This window comes from Hyperolius riggenbachi, chromosome 6 (genome assembly GCF_040937935.1).
Source record: "Hyperolius riggenbachi isolate aHypRig1 chromosome 6, aHypRig1.pri, whole genome shotgun sequence".
Lineage (NCBI taxonomy): Eukaryota > Metazoa > Chordata > Amphibia > Anura > Hyperoliidae > Hyperolius > Hyperolius riggenbachi.
In genome coordinates, this window is record NC_090651.1 from 145,988,147 (window position 1) to 146,012,688 (window position 24,542).

The following is a 24,542-nucleotide window of genomic DNA, read 5'->3' on the forward strand; positions in this document are numbered from 1 at the left end:
TAAATTTTAACAGGAATATTAAGAAAAATATGGAAAAAAATCATTATTTCTCAGTTTTCAGCCATTCTAGCTTCAAAATAATACATGCTACCATGATTAAAACCCACGTATTTTATTTGCCCATTTGTCCCGGTTATTACTCCATTTAAATTATGTCCCTATCACAATGTATGGCGCCAATATTTTATTTGGAAATAAAAGTGCATTTTTTTTAGTTTTGCGTCCATTACTATTTACAAGCTTATAATTTGAAAAAATATTCATTGTATACCCTTTTCACATGCATATTAAAAAAAAGTTCAGACCCTTAGGTTTTTTTTTTTTTTAAATTGTAATTTTTTTTTAATTAAAAAAAATGTATTTGATATTTTTTGGGTGTGGGAGGTAAACAGTTAATTTTAAATGTAATTTATTGTGTCATTTGGAATAAAAATGTATGTGCATATAGTTTTATGGGTGCATATTATTTTGGCGCCGCACAGTTTGGCGTGGTGAGAGCTGAATGACGGCTCTCACCACTGCCGCTAAACTCCGAGGCAGCGTTAAATACTATTCCCCCTCCGAGTTGTCGCAACTCGGAGGGAGATGTAATTCGGGGTTTGGCAGCCGCCAGAGCCCAGCATTACCACTACACGCCCCGCGCAGCATAGAATGCTGCTATGGGGTGCCCAGTTTCGGCGCTCAGCTCTCAGAGACGCGTGCCAAAATCAGCTGATCTGTAGTTTTACTATTTGGCCACAAGATGGCCACACTGAGATTTTTTTTATTCTATTCTGTGAGAGAGCACACTCGCTCACAGGAACTACAAGGAGGATGTGATTTTTTTTTTCAGAGAGACCTCGGCCTCTGAAAAGAAGCAGTCGTTTTTTTCTACCAGGGACTTAGATCAATGAATGGGAACGTTGTTCCCATTCATTGATCTCTGGGCTACCGGGGGGGCGGGGGGCTTGGGAGCGCGCCGGCGCATGCACGATCGCACATGGCACAGCAGCAGAGCAGCAGCCTTTTGGACCTGAAAGTCACGTCCAAAGGGCGAAAATAATTAACTGAGAGGAATATGGAGGTTGACATATTTTCTTTGCCTTGCTATACTGCTGATCCTCTGCCTCTAATACTTTTAACAATAAACCCTGAAGAAGCCTATAAATCAGGTGCTCTAACTGAAATTTGACTGGATTAGCTGCATGCTTGTTTCTTGTTTGATTCAGATACTACTACAGCCAAAGAGATCAGTAAGACGACCAGGCAACTAGTATTGTTTAAAAGGAAATAAATATAGCAGTTTCCATATCCCTCTCACTTCAGTGGTACTTAAAGTGTACCAGAGCTGAAAAATTAAAAATATTTTATATATACCTGGAGCTTCCTCCAGCCCTATCCACTCCGATCGCTCCTACGCTGCCGTCCTCCACTGCCTGCAGCTTCGGGAACCAGTTCCCCGCAGCCAGTCTAACACAAGAGAAGTGCGCTGTTTGCGTATCTCTCCAGTGGCTGAGATGGTGCACTTCTCCTGCATAGCTGCCCACAACTGACGTCAGTGACGGGACCCGGTTCCCAAAGACATCGGCGGATGGCGGTGTGGGAGCGACCGGAGTGGATGGGGCTGGAGGAAGCCCCAGGTATCTATAAAATCTTTTTAATTTTTCAGCTCTGAGTCCCTTTAAAACAAACTGAAAGCCTGATTGCATGTTTTGAGACAAGTAATTTTAAAATATCTTTGTAGAATATGCAAACCCTTATCTCCTTTCACACTCAATAGCAATTCACCAGGTAGCGGAGGACAATCGCTTTTCATTTTATCACTTTTGAAAGTCACCTGTCCACCCATCCAAACCGAGAAGGAGTAACAGCAAGGGGGCTCTGGATTTGTGTTTAATCTTTGGAGCACAATGATATTCACATTACTGCTGCTGACCCATATAAATGAAGGTACCTACGTGGTTTTTACAATGTTTTAGCATGATTGGCAGGTTACTAGGAGAAAGAGGCCCTCTAGTTAATAAAAAAAATGGTTGAACAGAGGCTTTATTTTATGTCCATATAGAGCCAGACAATGAGTAACTTGGCAAAAGCAATAATTCTTCTCCCTAGCTAAGACTGAATGAAGTAATTGCCAGAGGGAGCCAGGAACATTATCTGCAGGAAAGCCTTCACTGTCTCTTTTAGTATTTATGAGTTTGGTGGAATGGAACTGTAAATAAACTGCAGCAATGCTATTATAAGTAAGGGTAGCTTTAAGGATTACATACCTTTTATTTAAAAAGACACACAATTGTGATATAGCAAAATAAATGTGCAAGCTCTACAGATTTTAAAAATAAGACTGTACAACCGTTTTATGTTCAAAATCATGCAGTAAAGCAGCATAATACAAGTGGATGGTACATTCTTTGTGACAAGTTCATCCGCTTGGTAACTGGACAGCTGTGGCACATCCCACCCGCTTCTACTTGATGGTGTGCATCTTCCACTATGCTATGTGCTATGATTAACTGCTTGACCAGTGGTGTAGTCAAGGCACTATGGGGTTGATTCACTAAGAACAATAGCGCAAGTAACCTCCTGTTACGCTATTTAATTTGTGCGCCTTAAATCTGACTCAAGTCTCAAGTGACTAGCAGCCTATTGGGCCAATCAAAGTGCAGTGTTCTCGTCCTTTGAAACCACTGGACTCGTAGGGGCTCAGGGCGGGATGAGTGGAGCGCCCATTTTTGGGATGTAGCTGGCATAAGTTACTAGCGCTTGCTATGCACAGCATAGGGTGCACTCTTCTAACCAAACTTAATTACTCACGCTATGCTGCCATTACCGATTGGGAAATGCTAAGAAGAATTTTCTTTTTTTTTACTGTAGAAAAATCACTAAAATGAAAACATGGACAGTGCAATACATATGTTATGTAAGTAGAGCAAGTATTTATCTACTTATATATGTGTGTTTTTTCTGAGATAGTATGGCTGACAGCTCCTCTTTAAGGACCAGAGACTGCTGGTACAAAAAAACGGGCCTCACCGATGTCACGACACATGGACCCACCACTCTACCACCACTGAAGCCCACTCACTCTGCTGTCGCTATGACAGTAGAGCTCCTTGAGCTAGTCAGAAGCCTATTTCATTGGCTCCTGACCCTGTGATCACTGTGAGCCAATGCAATTGAAAGCTACGCTTGTTGTACATTGGGCAGGGATAACAGGTCTCAAACAGAGTGTAGATTTCAATTAGAATGGTCTATAAGCAGTTAAAGACCAGTGTGAGTCCAAAACATGTCAGCTACCTGGCTGTGTGCTTTTAACCTGTTTCAATATTGTTGGATTTATACTTTTCAAAGGACCTTGGGCTTGATTCATTAAGCTGCGCTGCAAAAACAGCACACCTTAATGTGATGGAGCGCGCGCTATGCATGTGTAACATAGCAGTGAGCACGCCTTGCTTAGTTACGCACATTGCTTACATAGCGATGCACTTACTCCTTTCTTCACTTGCTCCTTTCTTCACTATATACGAGTATAACTTAAATATGGAAATATTGTTCCTCTGCCTGAGGATGTATCTCTGCATAGCTGTATTCAACACCCTGCTTCTCCCTCTCACTCTAGATTGCCCCTTCCTCCATCCATTGTTAGCATGCACTGAGTAATAAGATAAGATAGAGGAGAACCTTATCTTATCTTCGTTTAGATGGTAATTGCATGATTATGAATTCCCTTTATTTAGACAATGGCTGAGTGTTTAGCGTGAAAACTGAAATTATGCAAAGAAGGCATCTGTTCTGTCTCTAACCTGAACCTGCCGCACCATGTGGTGAAGTGACAGGTTTGCTTTAAAGAATATGTGATCCTTCATGGGAAATAAATCCAAATGATTGACAGTTGTTTCCACACATATCATCTTTATCCATAGCTAGGAAATGATTGCCTGTAATTGTTGCTGCACTGGCAATAAGTATGGATTTTGGACAGAAATTAATCAAAATTATGATCAAGAAACCATGTTGTGGCATGGATCTCTGGCAATTTGATAATAATGATCAAATCTGCCATAAAAAAATGAGTAATCTTGGCCATAAGAAAAATGTAGCAGAACACACAGTGGTTTCAAAGCTTGTTGTACATTGGGCTGCATGACTGCGTTTCATCAAGTGAAATACACAATAGCTTTTTTTACGCATTGTAATACAAGCACTGTAAGGATTGTTAAAATGGAACTCTTATGGTGGCCACTAATGATCCAATATTTTTCATCCAATTTTACCAAATCTATGTAGTAGAAGAGTAAAATGAGTGAATATAACGAATGGATACTATAGGGAGTCCCTTATATTATATAGAAATGGTAAGATTGGATGAAAATGATTGGATCATTAGTGGCTGATTAGTTCAGGCTGATTGGCCTCTTCATGATGTTTCCCTTTGATGAATTCAAACGCCAACCATGTACCGTGGAAAACAGTCTTGTTGTGAGGGCTTTATTATGACTTTTTAAGGCCAAAATGAAAGTGTAGTCAGTAACACATAGGAATCAATCAGACAAATGCACAATTATACATTTAAGTGACAACACAATATACTCCATGAAAGATGTTGGTTCTATATAAACAATATAAAAAAATAATGATGTATAAATCTGCACAATATTAACTTTTACAGAAGCTGTAATAATGCACAATTACATGGAAATCTGCCCGGCATTACATCATTTGGCAACAGCACAAATGCACAGTTATGTACAAATGTGCACAATATTAAATCTTTAACTGTTCTAACATATACCAGTAATTAATTACAATTGTGACCAATATTAGCCTTCTAATTAAATTAAGGAAAAAGAAACATAAAAACAAAATCTAATGAACAGTGATATGTCAGCTTTTCCAGTGTAGTGTACCTACAGCCAACAAAATCCTAATCATCACTAATGTCCTTAAACACTCATTGACCCTGCCAATACAATACAACTCTATCTGCGGCTCTCTCCCTACAGCCAGAGCAAAAACAGGAAACAGAATTAGAAAAACCCTCTCACTCTCAAGAAAGTCTGAATTCCTATTGGTTGCTAGGGGTAGGCTGTATAAAGTCTGATTTCTTTGCAACGATACCAGGGGATGCTCCATGGGTTGTGGAAACAGAAATAGTCAGCTGTCCTAAAAAAAAATCACCTTTTACTATTAATCCAACTTTGTAAGTTTTGCTTCCTCATCCCTAGTAATAAAATGTCTTAAAAGCAAATTGATGACTGTTAGGGCTAAAACACACATTCAGTTTTTAAACTTCTGATGTGCTTATTATAGTCAATATATAAACCACTTTTTTCTCAGCTTCTTTTAAGCATATATGTCTTTATAGCCCCTTTGTGGAGGACATAATTTTGGTTATTTCTCCTTGACAAATATGTATATACAGTATATGAACAGTACACCCTCATTTTGTATACATGCTCTGCCAAGAAATCTCATATGCTTGAATAATAAACCTATAAACAACTGATAAGTAGGAATTTTCCATGTTTCCCTATGGGTCGGTCTACATCTATGTGTCATACCGTAGATGTAATCTGACATAGGGAAACATGGAAAATTCCTACTTATCAGTTGTCTGTTGGGCTATAGCAGGCAGCAACTGATTCAATGTAACCGAGTCCTTAAAGCCCCTCTAATTCCCTCCCCACAAGAAGAAAAAAAAAAGATAAACCACAGCAGAACTAGTGCTGACCAGTTCAGCACTGCCCTTTTAGTCTTCCCATTCCCATCACTATTTTCTGCAGAACAGTGGGATATACAGCCTTTGCCTGTCCTCACCATGTAATGTTATGCTGGGAGCCTTGTCTTCTGTCCTGTCCTGGTTCCTATACATTTACTTTACATGATGCATTTATTTCCACATTTTTGGGGGTAGGGTAGGCTAAGGTTTTTTTTTACTGTATTTATCACTTTCTAAAACTCAGAATTTGCTACAGTATCTTGACTTCTATATGCAAAAGTGCCACCTGAATCCTCCACATGTACCCTCTGGAGTGCATGAGAGGCATGGGCCATCTATGGGCAACGAATCATCTACAGGAACTACAGGCTTCCTACAGACAAATAGCTGCTATTTATAACGTGAGATGACCAATGAGATGCTAATTTGCTGATTTGATTCAAATGCATTTGAATGGCCCTCCTGCATGCACATTTCAACAAGACTTGCAGTACGGAGCCCACTGTTTCATAGCATTGCTCCAGTTTAACCACTTCACCACTGAGGGGTTTTACCCCCTGACCACCAGAGCAATTTTCACCTTTCAGCGCTCCTTCCATTCATTCGTCTATAACTTTATTATTACTTATCGCAATGAAATGAACTATATCTTGTTTTTTCCGCCACCAATTAGGCTTTCTTTAGGTGGGACATTATCCCAAGAATTATTTTTTTCTAAATGTGTTTTAATGGGAAAATAGGAAAAATGTGGGGAAAAAAATAATTATTTTTCAGTTTTCGGCCATTATAGTTTTTAAATAATGCATGCTACTGTAATTAAAACCCATGAAACGTATTTGCCCTTTTGTCCCGGTTATAAAACCATTTAAATTATGTCCCTATCACAATGTTTGGCGCCAATATTTTATTTGGAAATAAAGGTGCATTTTTTTCAGTTTTGCGTCCATCCCTAATTACAAGCCCATAGTTTATAAAGTAACAGTGTTATACCCTCTTGACATAAATATTTAAAAAGTTCAGTCCCTAAGGTAACTATTTATGTATTTTTTTTAATTGTAAATTTTTTAATTTTTTTTTAATTACAAAAAAAAAAAAAATGGGGAGTGTGGGAGGTAATGAGTTATTTTTATGTGTAAAAGTCATTTATTTGTATGTGAAAAATGTGTAGGGTGTAGTTTACTATTTGGCCACAAGATGGCCACAGTAACTTTTTGTTTTAATGCGACCTCCAAGCTTCCTTCCGGAAGCTTGGAGGAAGAATAAGGAGGCTGGACACGTGAGTTTTTTCTCACAATGATCGCGCTGCCCATAGGAGAGCAGCTGATCATTGCGGGGCTTAGATCAACGAACGGGAATGGATTTTCCCGTTCATTGATCTCTGGGCGAGCGGGCGGCGGCGTGTTTACTAGCGGCGGGTGGCGTGTTTACGAGCGGGAGCGCGGGCAGCGTCGGGAACGCGGAAAGTACGTGTTTCTCCGTCCCTGGTTTTTAAAGGATGGAAAAAGAGGCGGAGAAATACGTACGCGCGGGGGTAAAGTGGTTAAGCAATTTACAATTGTATGTTGGTGAGCCAACATTTCCATTGTGTTATCACCTATTTAAAAATAACATGTTTTAGTGAAACAACTAAAATCACCTAAAACTCGCCCACGAGCTTTAGGTTGTAAAAACATAGGGCTCGAAAGAGTTGTTAAGAAAAAAACATATTTTCCACTATCATATCCATATAAGATGACACCAAAAACTCTTTCAAGAATTGATTATAAAGTAAAACAGCATGCTATTGCATGAACTCATTAATGAAAATGAGTTTGCCATGGAAACACTAGCTGGAACATCTGCTGACATTTCACATTGTCTGCTCCCAGTCTGAGCCAAAGACAAACTGAACAAAGTGTACCATACATTGCATCTTGTAAGACAACTTCATGTCAGCTGACCAGGACTAGACTGACAAAACTGGGAATTTTGGCATCTGCCAAAGACCTGCTAAGCTTTCATGTAATATTAGGTTGGTCAGTTCTCTTCTGTAACCTGATATATAAATTAATAAAAACCCATTGCAATGTCTGTTCTTGGCATTATGTCAAAGAGAACTTTATAAAAAGGGTAGCTGTGAAATATTTTGCCTGAATAAAGTTTTTCAGTTTTGACCATGAAAGTGGGCCAGTGTTTATATGTAAGGGCTGCCTTTCTAGACAAATACTTAATTTCTCCATGGTCAGATCTGCCAATCCATATAAGGTGAAAAGATGTGTCCAGATTTACTAATATTCTGGAGAAACCTGGCAGACATCTAGTGAACAAAGAATAAAATATTGCAACATCTGAATCTCAAGTGCGGAATGCAACTGCACAGAATTTATATTTGAAACTCTGATGATCTTGGTCAGTTTTACAGAAATTCCTGAGAAAACAGGATATAGGGTTTAATTTGTTATTTTACTTAAAAATAGGAACAAAGGTCAGTGAATATGACATACTAAGGCATTTCTGGGCTGGAGATCAGAGGGGCAACAAGTAAATGTGGCAAAAAGTAACCTGTTGTTGTCCCTTAGGTACACTAGCTAGTATTGGGCAAACATGTCTTGGTGTGTGGGCACGTTTGCGAATGGGTGAACCACCATGTGAATGGATGTATGCAAAATTATGTTTGTCTTTAAACATACGTTTGCCTGTGAACCTTTGGTGTGAAAGCTTGTGCATATGCACACGAGACTGTGCATGCACATAAGCACTGACTTCTGACTGCCCATCTCAGCCCAGCTGACTTTAGTTTGAAGATCATGCTGAGCATTAATGCTAATATTTGTATAGCATTTTTCTACTGTTGGACTCAAGGCGCTTGAGAGCTTTAGCCACTAAAGGCATGCGCAATAGGCCACTCAGTGTTAGGGAGTCTTGCCCAAGGACTCCTAATTAAATAGGTACTGGCTTCAGCCAGGATTCTAACCCTGGTCTCCTATGTCAGAGGCGGTGTCTTTAACCAATACACTATCCAGTCCATTATAACAATAACACTTGCACCAAGGCAGAACCACATACTGGCATACACACCAAGACAAATGTCAATTTTAGCTTCTTTACAGGGAACGTAGCAGGGAAAGATACAAGAGAGAACTGATAATAAGACAATGGTGATAAAATATAGACTAAGTACACGGAAAAGATCATGAAAAGGCTCAAGAAAAGTAATTCCAAATTGGCAGTATGTGTTATTCCTTCTCACTTCAAGCACATAAATGTAATTAAAGAACATATTTTTATCCTAGTGGCTCTTAATGGCCTCATTTTCAATAGCTCCACTCCTGTTTCTCTTTGATAATTTCTTTCATATAGGAAAAGTGCAATAGATCTATAGTGTGCAAATTAAAATTTTAACTGTTGTTAGGTCCATCGGATTAGGAATATGATATGGCATTAGACATCTATTTTTAAATCTATGACTCTTTTCTTGCACATGGCTAAAACCACAAGAACCTCTCAGAGAATGATTATCTGTCATCCTTATTGATAAGATCCATCAAATGTCAGGCTGTATGCTGTTACAGAAAAACATTGATTTTTCAGACAATAAACTCAACCTGAATTTTTTTTTTCTTTCTTTTTTTTTTCAAAGGTGGAAAACCAAAGGTACAGGAAGATTGATTCATATCAAGTGCTAAGCTAATCTGAACTAAGTCCCAACCTTGGAACAAAGGATGCACTTTGGTCTATCATCTGTACCATATAAGACTTCCGTATTTCTGTTAACGTCATATATCTGAGAACTATCCCTGGACAGTGAAAGTATAACAAGACAGTTCTTGCAAAAATGCATTAAAAGGACTAAAGATCTTGCAGAAATTCCCATACGGTCACATGAAGTGGGTGTTTTCCAAAAACATTTAATTGACTCCAGCTACCAGAGAAGAATTTTAGGAATCCTGCTCATTTCATGTTAGAGGCACTGATAAAAGTAGGTCAGTGAGATGTTATTGATTAATATTTCCTAGTAGACAAAGAATGTTGGATTTTCATCAATGCCCCATATCACACTATAGAAATACATTTCCCAACGTCAAGTTGTGATAGCAAGATATCTTGGCGTGACTGCATTCATCAAGTGTGGTTGAAGAGGAAGCTTCTCAGTATGTACCTGTTGTTGGTGCTGAATCTCCACACCCTGTGGGTGGCCGTCTCCACAGCAATGCAGCACGGGCACTACGACATGTGCAAAACACAAACTAAGTCTGACGAAGGTATTGTGTGGGAGTACATGGCTTGTCAGCCGGAATCTAAAGACATGACTCCATATCTGAAGGTAAAGCTGGATCCTCCAAATAGTACTTGCGGAGACCCTCCAGAAATTTTCTGTGCTATGGTAAGAGATTTTTTTCCATATTATATTTATATAAAATAGAGTTTAAGCAAATCCACTATGAATTAAATCTTTTTTTTTTTAAATAATCGGTATTTATATTTAATGGTTTTATTGATGGTTTATATTGTAATCGTAGAATAATGACCATCAGTGTTGCTAATCACTTTGAACTCTTGGCTTAGAGCTCAGCGGTTGAAATCCCAGGACTATATTTATAGAGTTTGTATGTCCCGGATTTTTTTGTAAAACCCCCCACCCACACATAGGGGTTGGGTTTCATCAAGGTTCTTTAGTTTCCTCCCACAGTTAAACGGAATCTGACCAAACTACCGGGATTAGTAACACTAGATCACAAGATGCTCTGAGGTTAGGAAGGAGGTGTGAATAGTTCTATATAATCTTCAAACATTTGTAATTCCTGATCATGTTTAGGACCAGGCTGAGGGCAACACCAAGATAAGATATTGGAACAAACCAGACACATACACACAAGCACTCCAAGCTGTCTAGCTGGTTGCAGCAATCTGTTTCTAGTAGTCACAACAGGTATTAGCTCTGTAATATTGCAATAGTAGATTTATGCCATGCGGGTACTTACTAATGTTCTATGTAATATGTGAAGAAATGCATAATTTGTTAGCACTAATGATGAGAAATGAGCACAACATTCTCTTAATATGTACATTTCTCTTGATCTAGGAATGGAAAGAAAATAAGCCTAGCAAAACATGGTTTATTAACCAGCAATCTGAAGCTTTGATTAACTATGTTTAAAGGGCAACTGACGTGACAACTGAAGAATATTTATTTCCTTTTAAACAATACCAGTTGCCTGGCAGCCCTGCTGATTTATTTAGCTGCAGTAGTATCTGAATCACACAAGAAACAAGCATGCAGCTAATTTTATCATATCTGCCAATAATGTCAGAAACACCTGATCTGCTGCATGCTTGCTCAGGGTCTAAGGCTCAAGTATTAGAGGCAGAGGATCAACAGGACAGCCAGGCAACTTGCATTGCTTAAAAAGAAAAACATATGGCAGCCTCTATATCCCTCCATTTGTCCTTTAATTTCATCTTTGGATCAGTAGGATGTGCATGTTAGTAGAATTTAGCCAGTTATTGGTTATGAAGTCTGGACATTACAACAGAAGAAGCCTGAGGATGCTGAAGCAGGACATGTGTGCGTAATTGTACATTCTCCTCTTTCCTGGCATAATTATTCTACATAATTAAAGGGAGTTAGGCCCGGTTCACATTAGCGTTTTTCTGCGGAGCTGGCTGTAAGGATCCGGCCATCAGGATCAGGAAAAACTGTCAGTTTTTACAGCCAGTGTGCTGTAAACTGTCAGTTTTCTATTGGTTATTATGTAGCTGCAAAACCTTCCAGTTCCGTTCCACTGAGTAAAACGGTCCTGCAGCATTTTTTCATCCGCTCAGCGGAACGGCCACAGAACCGTACGGCCGGTTCCGTTGGCAAACGCTAATGTGAACCAGGCATTAGGGAGCAGCAGTAACATAGAGTCAAATAGGGCCTAAATGGGAATGGGTGCCCTAGAGTAGCTGCCCCTTTTAAAAATTATAGCCTAGGCTCTAATTTATTAAACTATAACTGTCGGGCATAAAATCAAAAATCAATTCTTTATTTTTATCTGGTAAACAAGTAATAAGGGTGCTAACCAGGCAATCCAAAACTTAAATAATCACTATTACTTTTCTTGTTGATAAAGGATCATTCCCCAGTTTACCTGACTCTTATTTGGTACATCTGCCGCACAAAGGAAGTTGCAGGGCATGCTGGGTTGTCTTTTTCTGCTTCTTTACTTTCCCCTCAGACTTAACTAATGCAGCATGATTGGCTGAAGCCTCTTTCCCTCCTGTTTTCCCCTCCCACACCTCTGTTCCTCTCTGATTGGCCAATATTTCTCATGCTGAGACATTGCACTTTCTATTGCAGTGCTGGGTGGGAGTGCCTGAAGACTGATAGGCATACACAATCAGGCAGAGGAGAGTAAGGGAGTAAATGACATCCGAATTGGCTTTAAGATAGACAGTTAAATGGAGAATCCTAAGAAGGATTGTCTTTTTTTTTAACTATAGAAAAATCACTAAAATGAAAATGTGGACAGTTCAATACACATTTCTAAATCATGACTGGAATCATGAGAACTTTTGGTAATAAATCCAGAAACATGTGGATATATTATAAACGATTCTCTGCAGTTTCTGCGTGTGCCTGAATTGCATGACTGATTTTTTTTTGTTCTAATGTTGTGGCAATCCTCACCATGTTCTGATATGACTCAATTGAGAGTTGCAAAGTTTTCGCAACCAATAAAAGACAATATTTAATAGCAACCAGTCCGGGTTTGCTAAATCACACAGGTTATCAAACCTCCGTAAATTTGGCTTATGGTAGATTTAGCAAACAGGGATAATTTTTGTAAAACAAGTGAAAATAAAATGCGTGTCTATGTAATTTGGTAGCCACTACGAATACTAGAAATTAAATCTCTCTACTGCTCTCCACTGCTTTTATTGTTTTAAAGTTGTGCGGGTCTCAATAGAACAGTGATTGCTTTTGAAATTAAGATTAGAAAGTCAGGGATCCGTATAATGATGTGCTCTAGGGCTGCATCACACATAGTTATCCCTGCATTTATAGCAGCAAATAGAGATGGGTGAAGAATTTACATTCTATACAGATTTCTGTTTAATAGGAAATGGAAATGTGCAGTTCCTAATTAAAATTGGACACTGCAGATCAATCGACAGGCACCTGTCAGTTTTTAAGGGAATATTTTCGCTATATGTTTTAGCAGTATTGGAAACATAATGTAGCATGCAGCTACATTATGCAAAGCAAATAGTAAACTTACATTATAAGATTCAGGTTGCTCAGACACTTACAGTACATGCTTATGTGCTTGTCCTTGAAAAACAGCCAGTTTATAAAGAATGTTAACTGCAGAAACTGGAATATACTGTACTGTACACTGTCTGAAACAGAGTTTAATTATTAAAGAGGGTGCATCATTGCATCATGTACACTAGAGGCCCCCATAGCTTTGCCTGGAAAGCCTGTACCAAGAAACGACACTGTCCTAAATAGACTTTGGTCAGCATTGCACACTGTACACAAGAGGCCACCATACCTTTGCCTGGACCGCCTGTGCCCAGAAATGGCCTTGTCTGCAGGTGCCACACTGCATTGCAAGTGGAGCGAGAGGAAAGGAGAAAAAAAACATGGATGATTTTTACTTTTTTTAAGTCATCAATCTTTTCATTTTAGTGAGATGACAAAAATTCTGTACTTGGCCTTCCTAAAAAAGCGTTGCTATAATTGATGGTAACATTAGCAAGTAATACTGCAGATCTAACAGGTGGGATCTCCAGCTGTTGATATTTCTGTCATAAATGCACAGAAAATGTAAATGTATGGCACACAGAGGATAGAAAGAGTGTGCTTGTGCTGCTTATTGTGTACAGTATGTATACATTTCTTAGCAATAGAAACTAATCTGTTACACTTTGAGGATTCCACAAAGGACCCCGGATTCCTAGCAGGGAAAAATTAGGCAAGGTTTCACAGCATACAAAACCATTTTCTCCAAACACAGCATCTTCCCCGGGAACCCCAAAACTGGTGATGCGATAGCACAGGGGCCACACAGACTGACAATGGTCACTTTGTCATTTGCCAGCTTGGGAAAAGCTCCTTCTTTCCTTAATCTTTGCTCTTCTCTGCTTTTGTGGTGTTCTCTGCAGGTAAGTAGGTATTGAGTGGATGGTACTAACAATAGCACCAAACAGCACCTCAGTTTTAGTCAGAGCTGTATCCAGAGCATGGCACATATGACATAAGCCTTGGCTTATGTCACCACACAGCTACATATTATGTTATTCAGCTTCATATAAAGCAATATTAATTGACGGAACCTCTTATCTCTTCCCTGCTGTCAATATATTTGTCACTGCAAAAAATTAGCTTTTATGTGCCCTTTTAAGAGTTATCAGGAAGAATTACCCTGCAGTATGACTTCATCCAAGTGAAAAGAGACTGGGATTTATAGCAGTGGATTATTAACCCTTACACATTAATCTCATCATGCAACACATCATTCTAATAGACTGTAAAGTGTACCCGAGGTAACATGTGACATGATAAGATAAACATGTGCCTGTACAGTGCATAGCACACAAACAACTAGGCTGTGTTCCTTCTTCTCTATTCTGCTTCAAAGAATTAACCATTCAGGTATGCAAGTGACAGTTTCTCTCCAGTCAGACTACAGCATAACCCTTACAGATAAAGAAATAAAACCATAAACTCTTGCCTGGAAAAGAACAGCTTCTGAGTGCAGGGGATCAATAAAAAAGGACAATCATCCGTATATTTTACCTCTGGGACACTGAGATTGTGTGAAAGATAATAGACTAAAGCCTATGGATGATTCAGAGGCGTTTCTGATTCTATTGCACATCAATGATGCTTTTGGATCCTCTTCTTCTCCACTCTTCTCCACTACCACACTCCCATCCATGTATTAGCGTGGATGCACAGATACGGCCATGCCTGCACAGTAGAGTTGGGCCGAACGGTTCGCCTGCGAACGGTTCCATGCGAACTTCCGTGGTTCGCGTTCGCGTCCCGCAGGCGAACTTTTGCGGAAGTTCGGTTCGCCCCATAATGCACCATGAGGGTCAACTTTGACCCTCTACATCACAGTCAGCAGGCCCAGTGTAGCCAATTAGGCTACACTAGCCCCTGGAGCCACTCCCCCCCTACTAAAAGGCAGGCAGCGGCGACCATTACGGTCACTCGTGTGCCTGCATTAGTGAGAGTAGGGCGAGCTGCTGCACACTCTCTCTCATAGGGAAAGATTATTTAGGCTTAGCTTGTCCCTGGCTGCATACCTGTTCTGTGAACCCACCACTGCATACCTGTACTGTGAACCCACCACTGCATACCTGTTCTGTGAACCCACCACTGCATACCTGTTCTGTGAACCCACCACTGCATACCTGTACTGTGAACCCACCACTGCATACCTGTTCTGTGAACTCACCACTGCATACCTGTTCTGTGAACCCACCACTGCATACCTGTTCTGTGAACCCACCACTGCATACCTGTACTGTGAACCCACCACTGCATACCTGTTCTGTGAACCCACCACTGCATACCTGTTCTGTGAACCCACCACTGCATACCTGTTCTGTGAACCCACCACTGCATACCTGTTCTGTGAACCCACCACTGCATACCTGTTCTGTGAACCCACCACTGCATACCTGTTCTGTGAACCCACCACTGCATACCTGTTCTGTGAACCCACCACTGCATACCTGTTCTGTGAACCCACCACTGCATACCTGTTCTGTGAACCCACCACTGCATACCTGTTCTGTGAACCCACCACTGCATACCTGTTCAGTGAACCTGCCACTGCATACCTGTACTGTTCAGTGAACCCGCCACTGCATACCTGTTCTGTTCAGTGAACCCGCCACTGTATACCTGTTCTGTTCAGTGAACCCGCCACTGCATACCTGTTCTGTTCAGTGAACCCGCCACTGTATACCTGTTCTGTTCAGTGAACCCGCCACTGCATACCTGTTCTGTTCAGTGAACCCGCCACTGTATACCTGTTCTGTTCAGTGAACAGTTTGGTGTGTCAGTGTGAAGCAGTACCTTAATTACACTACCTGATTGATGTATACACATGCAAGATGTTTTAAAGCACTTTAGGCCTGTCATTTAGCATTCAATATGATTTCTGCCCTTAAAACGCTGCTTTGCGTCAAATCCAGATTTTTCCCGGGGACTTTTGGCATGTATCCCACTCCGCCATGCCCCCCTCCAGGTGTTAGACCCCTTGAAACATCTTTTCCATCACTTTTGTGGCCAGCATAATTTTTTTTTTTTCAAAGTTCGCATCCCCATTGAAGTCTATTGCGGTTCGCTAACTTTAACGCGAACCGAACCTTTTGCGAAAGTTCGCGAACCCGGTTCGCGAACCTAAAATCGGAGGTTCGGCCCAACTCTACTGCACAGTAGCATACATCCTGCTCTTGCGTAGGAGCAAGGAGCCATGCACAACCGGCAATGCATGCTGCATGCTACAGCACATTCGTGGCCCATACATATGCCAGCGCAGTGTGGCTGCACTCGCACTCAGATGGTAGCATGGCCACAAGAACATATTTGACAAGCCCTTGTCAAATATGTTCAGAGGGTCCCAGCACTGTAGGAGGATTGATACAATTGTTTATTTAATCAGTTTATTTTCACCTTGGGCTTTCTTTTAAAGTGTACCTGAAGGGAAAAATAGAAAGAAAATTGCATTTCAGTAGTGGGAAGCCTCTAGATAGGCCAGATGCTTTCTGGATTCTCCTGGTGCCCACCAATACAGTGCTGGGACCCTCTGAACATATTCAACAAGGGCTTGTCAAATATGTGTTTGAGGCCATGCTACTGTGTGTGTATGAATGCGGCCACATTATGCAGATATACGGTATGTATGGCTCACGCCTGTTCAGTAGCATGGAGCCGCTTGTGCATGGCTTTCTTTTCCCTCCTGCACAAGGCTCCATGCTGTTGTGCAGGCCTTACTTGTGCCAGTGCAGTGTGGCCGCGATTATATATGGATTGGAACGCAGCTGTGAAGAAGAAGAGGATCCTGGCGAGCATCATTGAGGTGCAATAGGATCGGAGAAGCCTCTGGATCATCTATAGGCTTCCATCTATTGAGCTTAGTATTTCACTTTTATTTTTTTAAACTCACAGATTTACTTTAAAGTCTTAAGGTGGCAACACACGATACAATAAAATGATTCGATTTTCCGGCAATTCAATAAACATGATCAGATCTCCCGAAACAATCGAAAGCTTTTTTTTCATTCGACTGAAAAATCAGATCGGATTTCCCAGTTTTTTTTTCGATTTTTATCGATCAGGAATGCTGGAAATGTTTCTAAAGATTGTATGGTGTGTGGTAGATTGTCAATTTGTTAATATACACACCCTAGAAATTTTTTCATAGTTTCCAACCATTTTTATCATAATTGGGGAAAAATTGAACATAGGTGTGTGGTACATTGGTCATAATTTTGAAATGTTACAGTCAGAAAAAATTGATTGCAATTCTTAAATAGAACAGATATTTAAAAAATTGTATTGTGTGTGGCCACCTTAAGAATAAAAAAGCCAACGCAATGAACATTTTCCTTTACAAAACAGAAGCCTTTCGGATTTTCTGCGAATGATTTTCACTACGCGTCTCTTACAGAGGAATGTAAGTGAATAATCAAAATGTTGTCTAAAGCTTTCATTAAAAATGTCCCGGCAGATTATGGATCGAGATGTGTAGACCGGGCATTTAACGGTAGACATGTAATGAGTCTTTGTAATGTGACAGGAGAAGATCCTTCATCAGATTGCTGCAATGTATATAAACACACAGGAGGTGCGTTATCAAATGATCATGACACCTTCATCAGGATCTCATGTCCCCGAGGCAGATTATGTTGGCCAGATAAAGTCTGTACATTGTCATCTGCTAATCAATACGAAGTGACACTGTGAGAGCCAGAGACATTGCAGAACATATTCATCTCTGAGACGCGTGCAGAATTCTCCGCAGTTTGTTAACAATGCTGTATATTTTTTGCACTTACAAACCAGAATGGCAATTAACCCCTTTTAATTGCTCTACAAAATACGACTGCCCTGTCCCTCCAAGCTCCACCCCTTAAACATCCCAACACTAGGAGTCAGGCTAGCGCAAACTTTTCTAAATATGAAATATTTGTAACCTGCATTTGGTTGTCACATGTCCGTCGCCAGGCTCTTCCTGGTACAGCCCTTCCTTTGGAAAGAATGTCACTGTGTCCCAGTGTAATGATGTAGCCTGGGAAGAGGTGCAGTTTGGACTGCCACATACCCTCCCTACAGCAAAACTGTGTACGAATTAAGAGGGGGGTGCTTCGAATACTGTGCTAGCAGTCCAGGTAGAAGGACAGAACTGATGATCATGTAGCCCTTTGGTGAATGCAAAAATATGGTATTTACCCAAAAAATTTTAATAGCAATAACTATACTATACTTGAGAAAGGGACAGGGGGATGCTTACCTACTAATCACACATGCCATCCACATGAACAATGCCATGCCACAGCACTAACAGTAAACCTGATAGTTTGTCAGCTTACTATTCATAGCAGGTGGGGGTGCTGCAGGACACATTGCTGGCGTTGCTGAGAAATGGAGAGTGTATTCCTTTTCCATGGTGTGTGTCACAATCTCAACTGTACTTTATACTGGTTGAACTCGATGGACGTATGTCTTTTTTCAACCAAAATAACTATGTAACTATGTAACTGGGGCATCTTCTGTTTGTTGCAGCTGAGCTGCAATCAGTGCTGAATTCCCTGCACATGTGCTGCTGCAAAGCGGTGCATGCATTTGCAATGCTTGTCACCTGCATTCAGCCTGCAGTTTTCAATCAGAGTAGCACAGGTTTGAATAATTAGCAATCATCTGTATTGGAATTTGCATATCTGCTCTCATTGGTAGATGTCCCATAAAAGCCTCTTCCTGCTTATGTCTTTGCCTGTCATAGTGATCAGCTTACACCATAGCTGCATTACTGGGTCTTGTGTGATTACTGTTTGTTACCGTGCATTGTTCATGTGTGTGCTATTCCTGCGGTAGGAAATAGCAACATTCCCTCCTGCCTAGTCATGTGGACTTACTATAGCTGCGGTTGCTATTGGTGACACTTCTTCTAATCCTGCCTTTTTGTACATAGCAGCCATCACTGTGGTTGTTATTGGCAGAAGCCCCTTCTAGTCCATCTAGGTTGCTATTAATAATGCTCTTTACTGTCTTGTCCAGTATTGTTAATTCTGTGTGGATGCTTACCTTCACTACTGTAGTGATTGGATAGGTAAACGCTCCATCCTGTCTGTCTTGTCTTGCTCAGATATGCGGTCGCTCTGAGCAGCCATCCTTGTCTTGTTTATTGTGGCAGTTACCAGAAGCTCAGAGCTGCGGTCGCTCTGAGCAACCTCTTCTGTGCCTTATTTGCTTGCATTGCTAATAACCGTGACCACATTAAAGTTGCAATAACACAGAATTATCCTAAAGGATACCCGAAGTGACATGTGACATGATGAGCTAGACATGGGTATGTATAGTGCCTTGCACATAAATAACTATACTGTGTTACTTTTTTCTGTCTCGGCCTGAGAGAGTTAAATATCAGGTATGTAAGTGGCTGACTCAGTCCTGACTCAGACAGTCACTAATAAGAAATTCCAACTATAAAACACTTTCCTAGCAGAAAATGGCTTCTGAGAGCAGGAAAGAGGTAAAACGGGTCAATAATTCATAGATTTTAGCTCTGGCACACTTCAATGAATGTGTCATTGAGCAAATACAATAAAAAAGTTAAAACTTAAAAAGTAGATTTAAACATAAAATAAAACTGGAATATCTTTAAAAGTCATTTTTAGGAGAAGTAAGATAGATACAATCATTTACAGTGGGTTGCAAAAGTATCGGCCCAATTGAAGTTTTCCACATTTTGTCATATTACTGCCACAAACATGAATCAATTTTATTGGAATTCCACGTGAAAGACCAATACAAAGTGGTGTGCACATGAGAAGTGGAACCAAAATCATCGATGATTCCAAACATTTTTTACAAATAAATAACTGCAAACTGGGGTGTGCATAATTATTCAGCCCCCTTTGATCTGAGTGCAGTCAGTTGCCTATAGACATTGCCTGATGAGTGCTAATGACTAAATAGAGTGCACCTGTGTGTAATCTAATGGCAGTACAAACACAGCTGCTCTGTGATGGCCTCAGAGGTTGTCTAAGAGAATATTGGGAGCAACAACACAGTGAAGTCTAAAGAACACACAAGACAGGTCAGAGATCAAGTTATTGAGAAATTTAAAGCAGGCTTAGGTTACAAAAAGATTTCCAAAGCCTTGAACATTCCACGGAGCACTGTTCAAGCGATCATTCAGAAATGGAAGGAGCAGGGGTGCTTCTAGCCATGTTGTCACTCCAGACGAGAAAATCTGTGGCGCCCCCCCACCCCCATGGTGCCCTTCCATGAAAATAATCATAATGCGGCAGTGTTTCATCAGAAAATTTGCAATGCGGGCAGTGTTTCACCAGAAAATACCGTAATGTAAGGCTGCAGAAGTGAGCTTATGGGCTATGGGCCAGTGAACTGATGCGGTGTCTATTTGACGCCGAAAGCCTGTTCACCACCTGGGGACACAACATCTGGCGGGGGGTGACTGCGGTCCCCCCTGCACTGCACTCATGTCCGCCTGGTTGGCCTGGCACTCTCTACAATGGGTCAGAAGGAGGCACAAAGGGGGACAGAAGGAGTCACAGGGGGACTAAAGGAGGCACACGGGGACAGAAGGAGGCACAGGGGACAGAGGTGGCACATGGGGACTAAATAGGAACATAGAGACAGAAGGAGGCACAAAGAGATACAGAAGTAGGCACAGGAGGACTGAAGAGGCACATGGAGACAAAAGGAGGCACAAAGGGATACAGAAGGAGGCACAGGAGGACAGAAGGAGGCAGAGTGGGACTAAAGGAGGAACAGGGGGGCAGAGGTAGCACATGGGGACAAATAAAGGAAAAAGGGACATAGGGAGGCACAGGGGGACAGAAGGAGGCACAAAGGGCACAGAAGGAGGCACAAAGGAGGAAAGAAGGGTGCACAAGGCACAGAGGTGACAGCTGCCTGCAACTTATGCTAAGTAGATTCAGCAGAAGCAAGTAATAGAACAGCCACAGGGGTGTGGCTTAATCTTGGAAGGGGCTTAATTTGGGGTGGGGCCTAATTCTGCAACATGGCGCCCGCCAGGACCAATGGCACTACAGGCAATGGCCTGTACTGCCTATGCCTAGAGGCGCCCCTGGGAAGGAGTATGGCACAACTGTAAACCTACCAAGACAAGGCCGTCCACCTAAACTCACAGGCCGAACAAGGAGAGTGCTGATCAGAAATGCAATCAAGAGGCCCATGGTGACTCTGGACGAGCTGCAGAGATCTACAGCTCAAGTGGGAGACTCTGTCCATAGGACAACTATTAGTCATGCACTGTACAAAGTTGGCCTTTATGGAAGAGTGGCAAGAAGAAAGGCATTGTTAACAGAAAGCATAAGAAGTCCCGTTTGCAGTTTGCCACAAGCCATGTGGGGGACACAGCAACCATGTGGAAGAAGGTGCTCTGGGTCAGATGAGACCAAAATGGAACTTTTTGGCCAAAGTGCAAAACGCTATGTGTGGCAGAAAACTAACACTGCCCATCACTCTGAACACATCATCCCCACTGTCAAATATGGTGGTGGCAGCATCATGCTCGGGGGATGCATCTCTTCAGCAGGGACAGGGAAGCTGGTCAGAGTTGATGGGAAGATGGATGGAGCCAAATACAGGGAAAACTTGGAAGAAAACCTCTTGGAGACTGCAAAAGACTTGAGACTGGGGCGGAGGTTCACCTTCCAGCAGGACAATGACCCTAAACATAAAGCCAGGGCTACAATGGAATGGTTTAAAACAAAACATATCTATGTGTTAGAATGGCCCAGTCAAAGTACAGATCTAAATCCAATCGAGAATCTGTGGCAAGATCCGAAAACTGCTGTTCACAAACGCTGTCCATCTAATCTGACTGAGCTGGAGCTGTTTTGCAAAGAAGAATGGGCAAGGATTTCAGTCTCTAGATGTGCAAAGCTGGTAGAGACATACCCTAAAAGACTGGCAGCTGTAATTGCAGCAAAAGGTGGTTCTACAAAGTATTGACTCAGGGGGCCGAATAATTACGCACACCCCACTTTGCAGTTATTTATTTGTAAAAAAATGTTTGGAATCATGTATGATTTTCGTTTCACTTTTCACATGTCCACCACTTTGTATTGGTCTTTCACAGGGAATTCTAATAAAATTGATTCATGTTTGTGGCAGTAATGTGACAAAATGTGGAAAACTTCAAGGGGGCCGAATACTTTTGCAACCCACTGTATATATATATATATATATATATATATATATATATATATATATATATATATATATATATATATATATATATATATATATATATATAAAACCCACTGTATTTCATTAGCTTATTTTCACTTCAGGTGTCCTTTAATAACTGCTTATGAATATATAATTTTCCTCCTACCTGACATTAACCCAAAGTAATATTATCTGTATGAAAATTACAATTTACCCCTTGATCACAGCAGGTAGTGTGGAAGCCGACATCTTGTGTAATAATGTAATATCTAATTCAATCTCATGCTGGGTACACACTATGAGCTTTTATGGTTGATTTACTGTTAGATCGATTATTTCCAACATGTCCGATTTGCTTTCCGATCGATTTCCGAGCATTTTTCGATCGATTTCCTATTAAAGTTAACGGTAATCGATCGCAAAATGCTCGGAAAGCAAATCGGACATGTTGGAAATAATCGATCTGACAGTAAATCGATCAGAAAATCGCATAGTGTGTACCCAGTATCACACTGTTATCAGCTATTGTATGAGTTTTACTTTACACACAGAAAAGCTCTTTGCCATAAATTATCCTTATCTTTTGCAGTCAGAGATAATACAACAATTGGTTGCATCCTGGAGTGTGGCACAGTGATAGGTCTCTCATGACAAACTGAAAGTAAACCTGCTAACTCTTTAGACCGTATTGAGAGAATTTACCACAGTGTGACTAATCTATTGCAGTAGGGTAGAAGTTTTAACCCCTTTATGCTTTTTTTTTGCATAACATTTTGTGAAACTGAGATGTGATTATTTTTGCATGCTATTTTATGTCTGATGAATTGCCCGTGAGCATTTTTGCCTAAGTCTTTTTTTCCCTTTGAGCCATTATTGCCTGTAAGGCAAGGGCAGCGGGTGCTCTCATTAAACACTGAATGCTTTCTAGCGTAAGAACTTTACATATCATAGGATTCTTATTTTCTTGCTTTTTAATGATGGACTTTCAAATCCTCTGTTCATGCAGTATAATATCTCCTTATCTTAATTTCTGTGAAGGAGGGTCTAGTGAGAAACATTCATAAATAACCACAAATCATACAATTCATATTGTGCGTATGGCATTGGCATGAAGTGGAAAAAATATATATTCCTATCTTTCTTGTAACTGAATATATAGTCCTTTCTTGTAATTACTCTTCAGTAAAAAAGAATACTCCCCTCCCACACCACACCCCATCTGGCAAATCTTCCTTCTGGCAGCATGCTGTTATTTGTGCTAACCATTTGACCAGCTTGGGAATGTCTAATATTTGGGCATAAGGACTCATGTCTTCAGTTTTAGAAACAAAATCATTTTTGCAGTTATTTCCCCCATTACAGATCCCAGGCATAGCTGTGATGAGATCCACTTCATAGTCAAGTTTTAGATTAATAATGCAGAAAGGAAGCACCAATTTCCAATATGGTCATATACTGTATTTTTTGGACTATAAGACTCACTTTTTCTCCCCCAAAAGTGGGGAAAAAAGTTCCTGCGTCTTATAGTCCAAATGCAGGGAGTTCCTGACTTGTGAACGCCTGCCAATACTAACCTCCAACCCTCCGCAATGTAGGGGACTCCCTGTACTGTGCCCATGCAGAGGTGGACACAGGGGGGCAAATGGAGGACACAGGGGGACACAAAGGGGCATAGAGGAGGACACAGGGGGACACAAAGGGGCATAGAGGAGGACACAGGTGGACACAAGGGGGGCAGAGGAAGACACAGAGACACAAGAGGTACAAAGGGGCATGAGGTTCAAAGGGGGCATAATGCACCAGATGCCCCTTAACCATGGATGTACCGGGGTTTCATATATATATAAATATATATATATATTTCTCCTGGTTTTTGTCCTCTAAACCTAGGTGCGACTTATGGTGAGGTCTTATAGTCCAAAAATACGGTACTTTCGGATTGCCACTATGTAGGGAGTACGTAGCCCAGCTCATTGTCACATCTCCAGCATCAAGGAGAACATTTCTGGCTTTGTTAGTTCAATGGATACAAATCCTGTGATACACTAACCTATGTTTTGTCATGGAGGTGATCATTCATTTCAACATTAAGACTTCAATTTGTGATTATATTATATCTAGTTGATACCTAGCTCAGAGGTATTTGATTATTGCTCTTTGTTAGCCAGTGATAGACTTTGGAAAGCATGGGACATGATAGCATCAACTCCAAAAATATGTTTTTCAAACATTTTGTGCTTCTAGATGGCGTGATGTACGATTTATTAAGATTTAATGTAATGCTACTCTCCATAGATTACAATTCCTGCCCCTATCAGAAGTCCTTAATGGAGCTAACAACTAGGTCATCTTCCTGGCCGGTAGTCACAAGCACAATTGTAAAGAACGAGGCAGCACACCATGGGCTGTTTGCAG

At 40.8% G+C, this 24,542-nt stretch overlaps 1 protein-coding gene across 10 annotated transcripts in view; it reads left to right on the forward strand.

Moving 5' to 3' along the window:
* The window catches only part of NTNG1 (netrin G1), a 448,295-nt gene that overhangs the window by 27,023 nt on the left and 396,730 nt on the right, over positions 1 to 24,542 (forward strand). For 8 of the 10 annotated variants that reach the window (XM_068240032.1, XM_068240038.1, XM_068240039.1 and 5 more), the window contains exon 2: positions 9,318 to 10,061. In XM_068240032.1, the coding sequence (XP_068096133.1) occupies positions 9,831 to 10,061 (231 nt within the window). In that variant the 5' untranslated portion in view covers positions 9,318 to 9,830. Of the gene's footprint in view, positions 1 to 5,160; positions 5,180 to 6,013; positions 6,100 to 9,317; positions 10,062 to 24,542 lie in introns of those variants that run through there. The other 2 variants (XM_068240035.1, XM_068240033.1) reach the window with 2 other exon arrangements.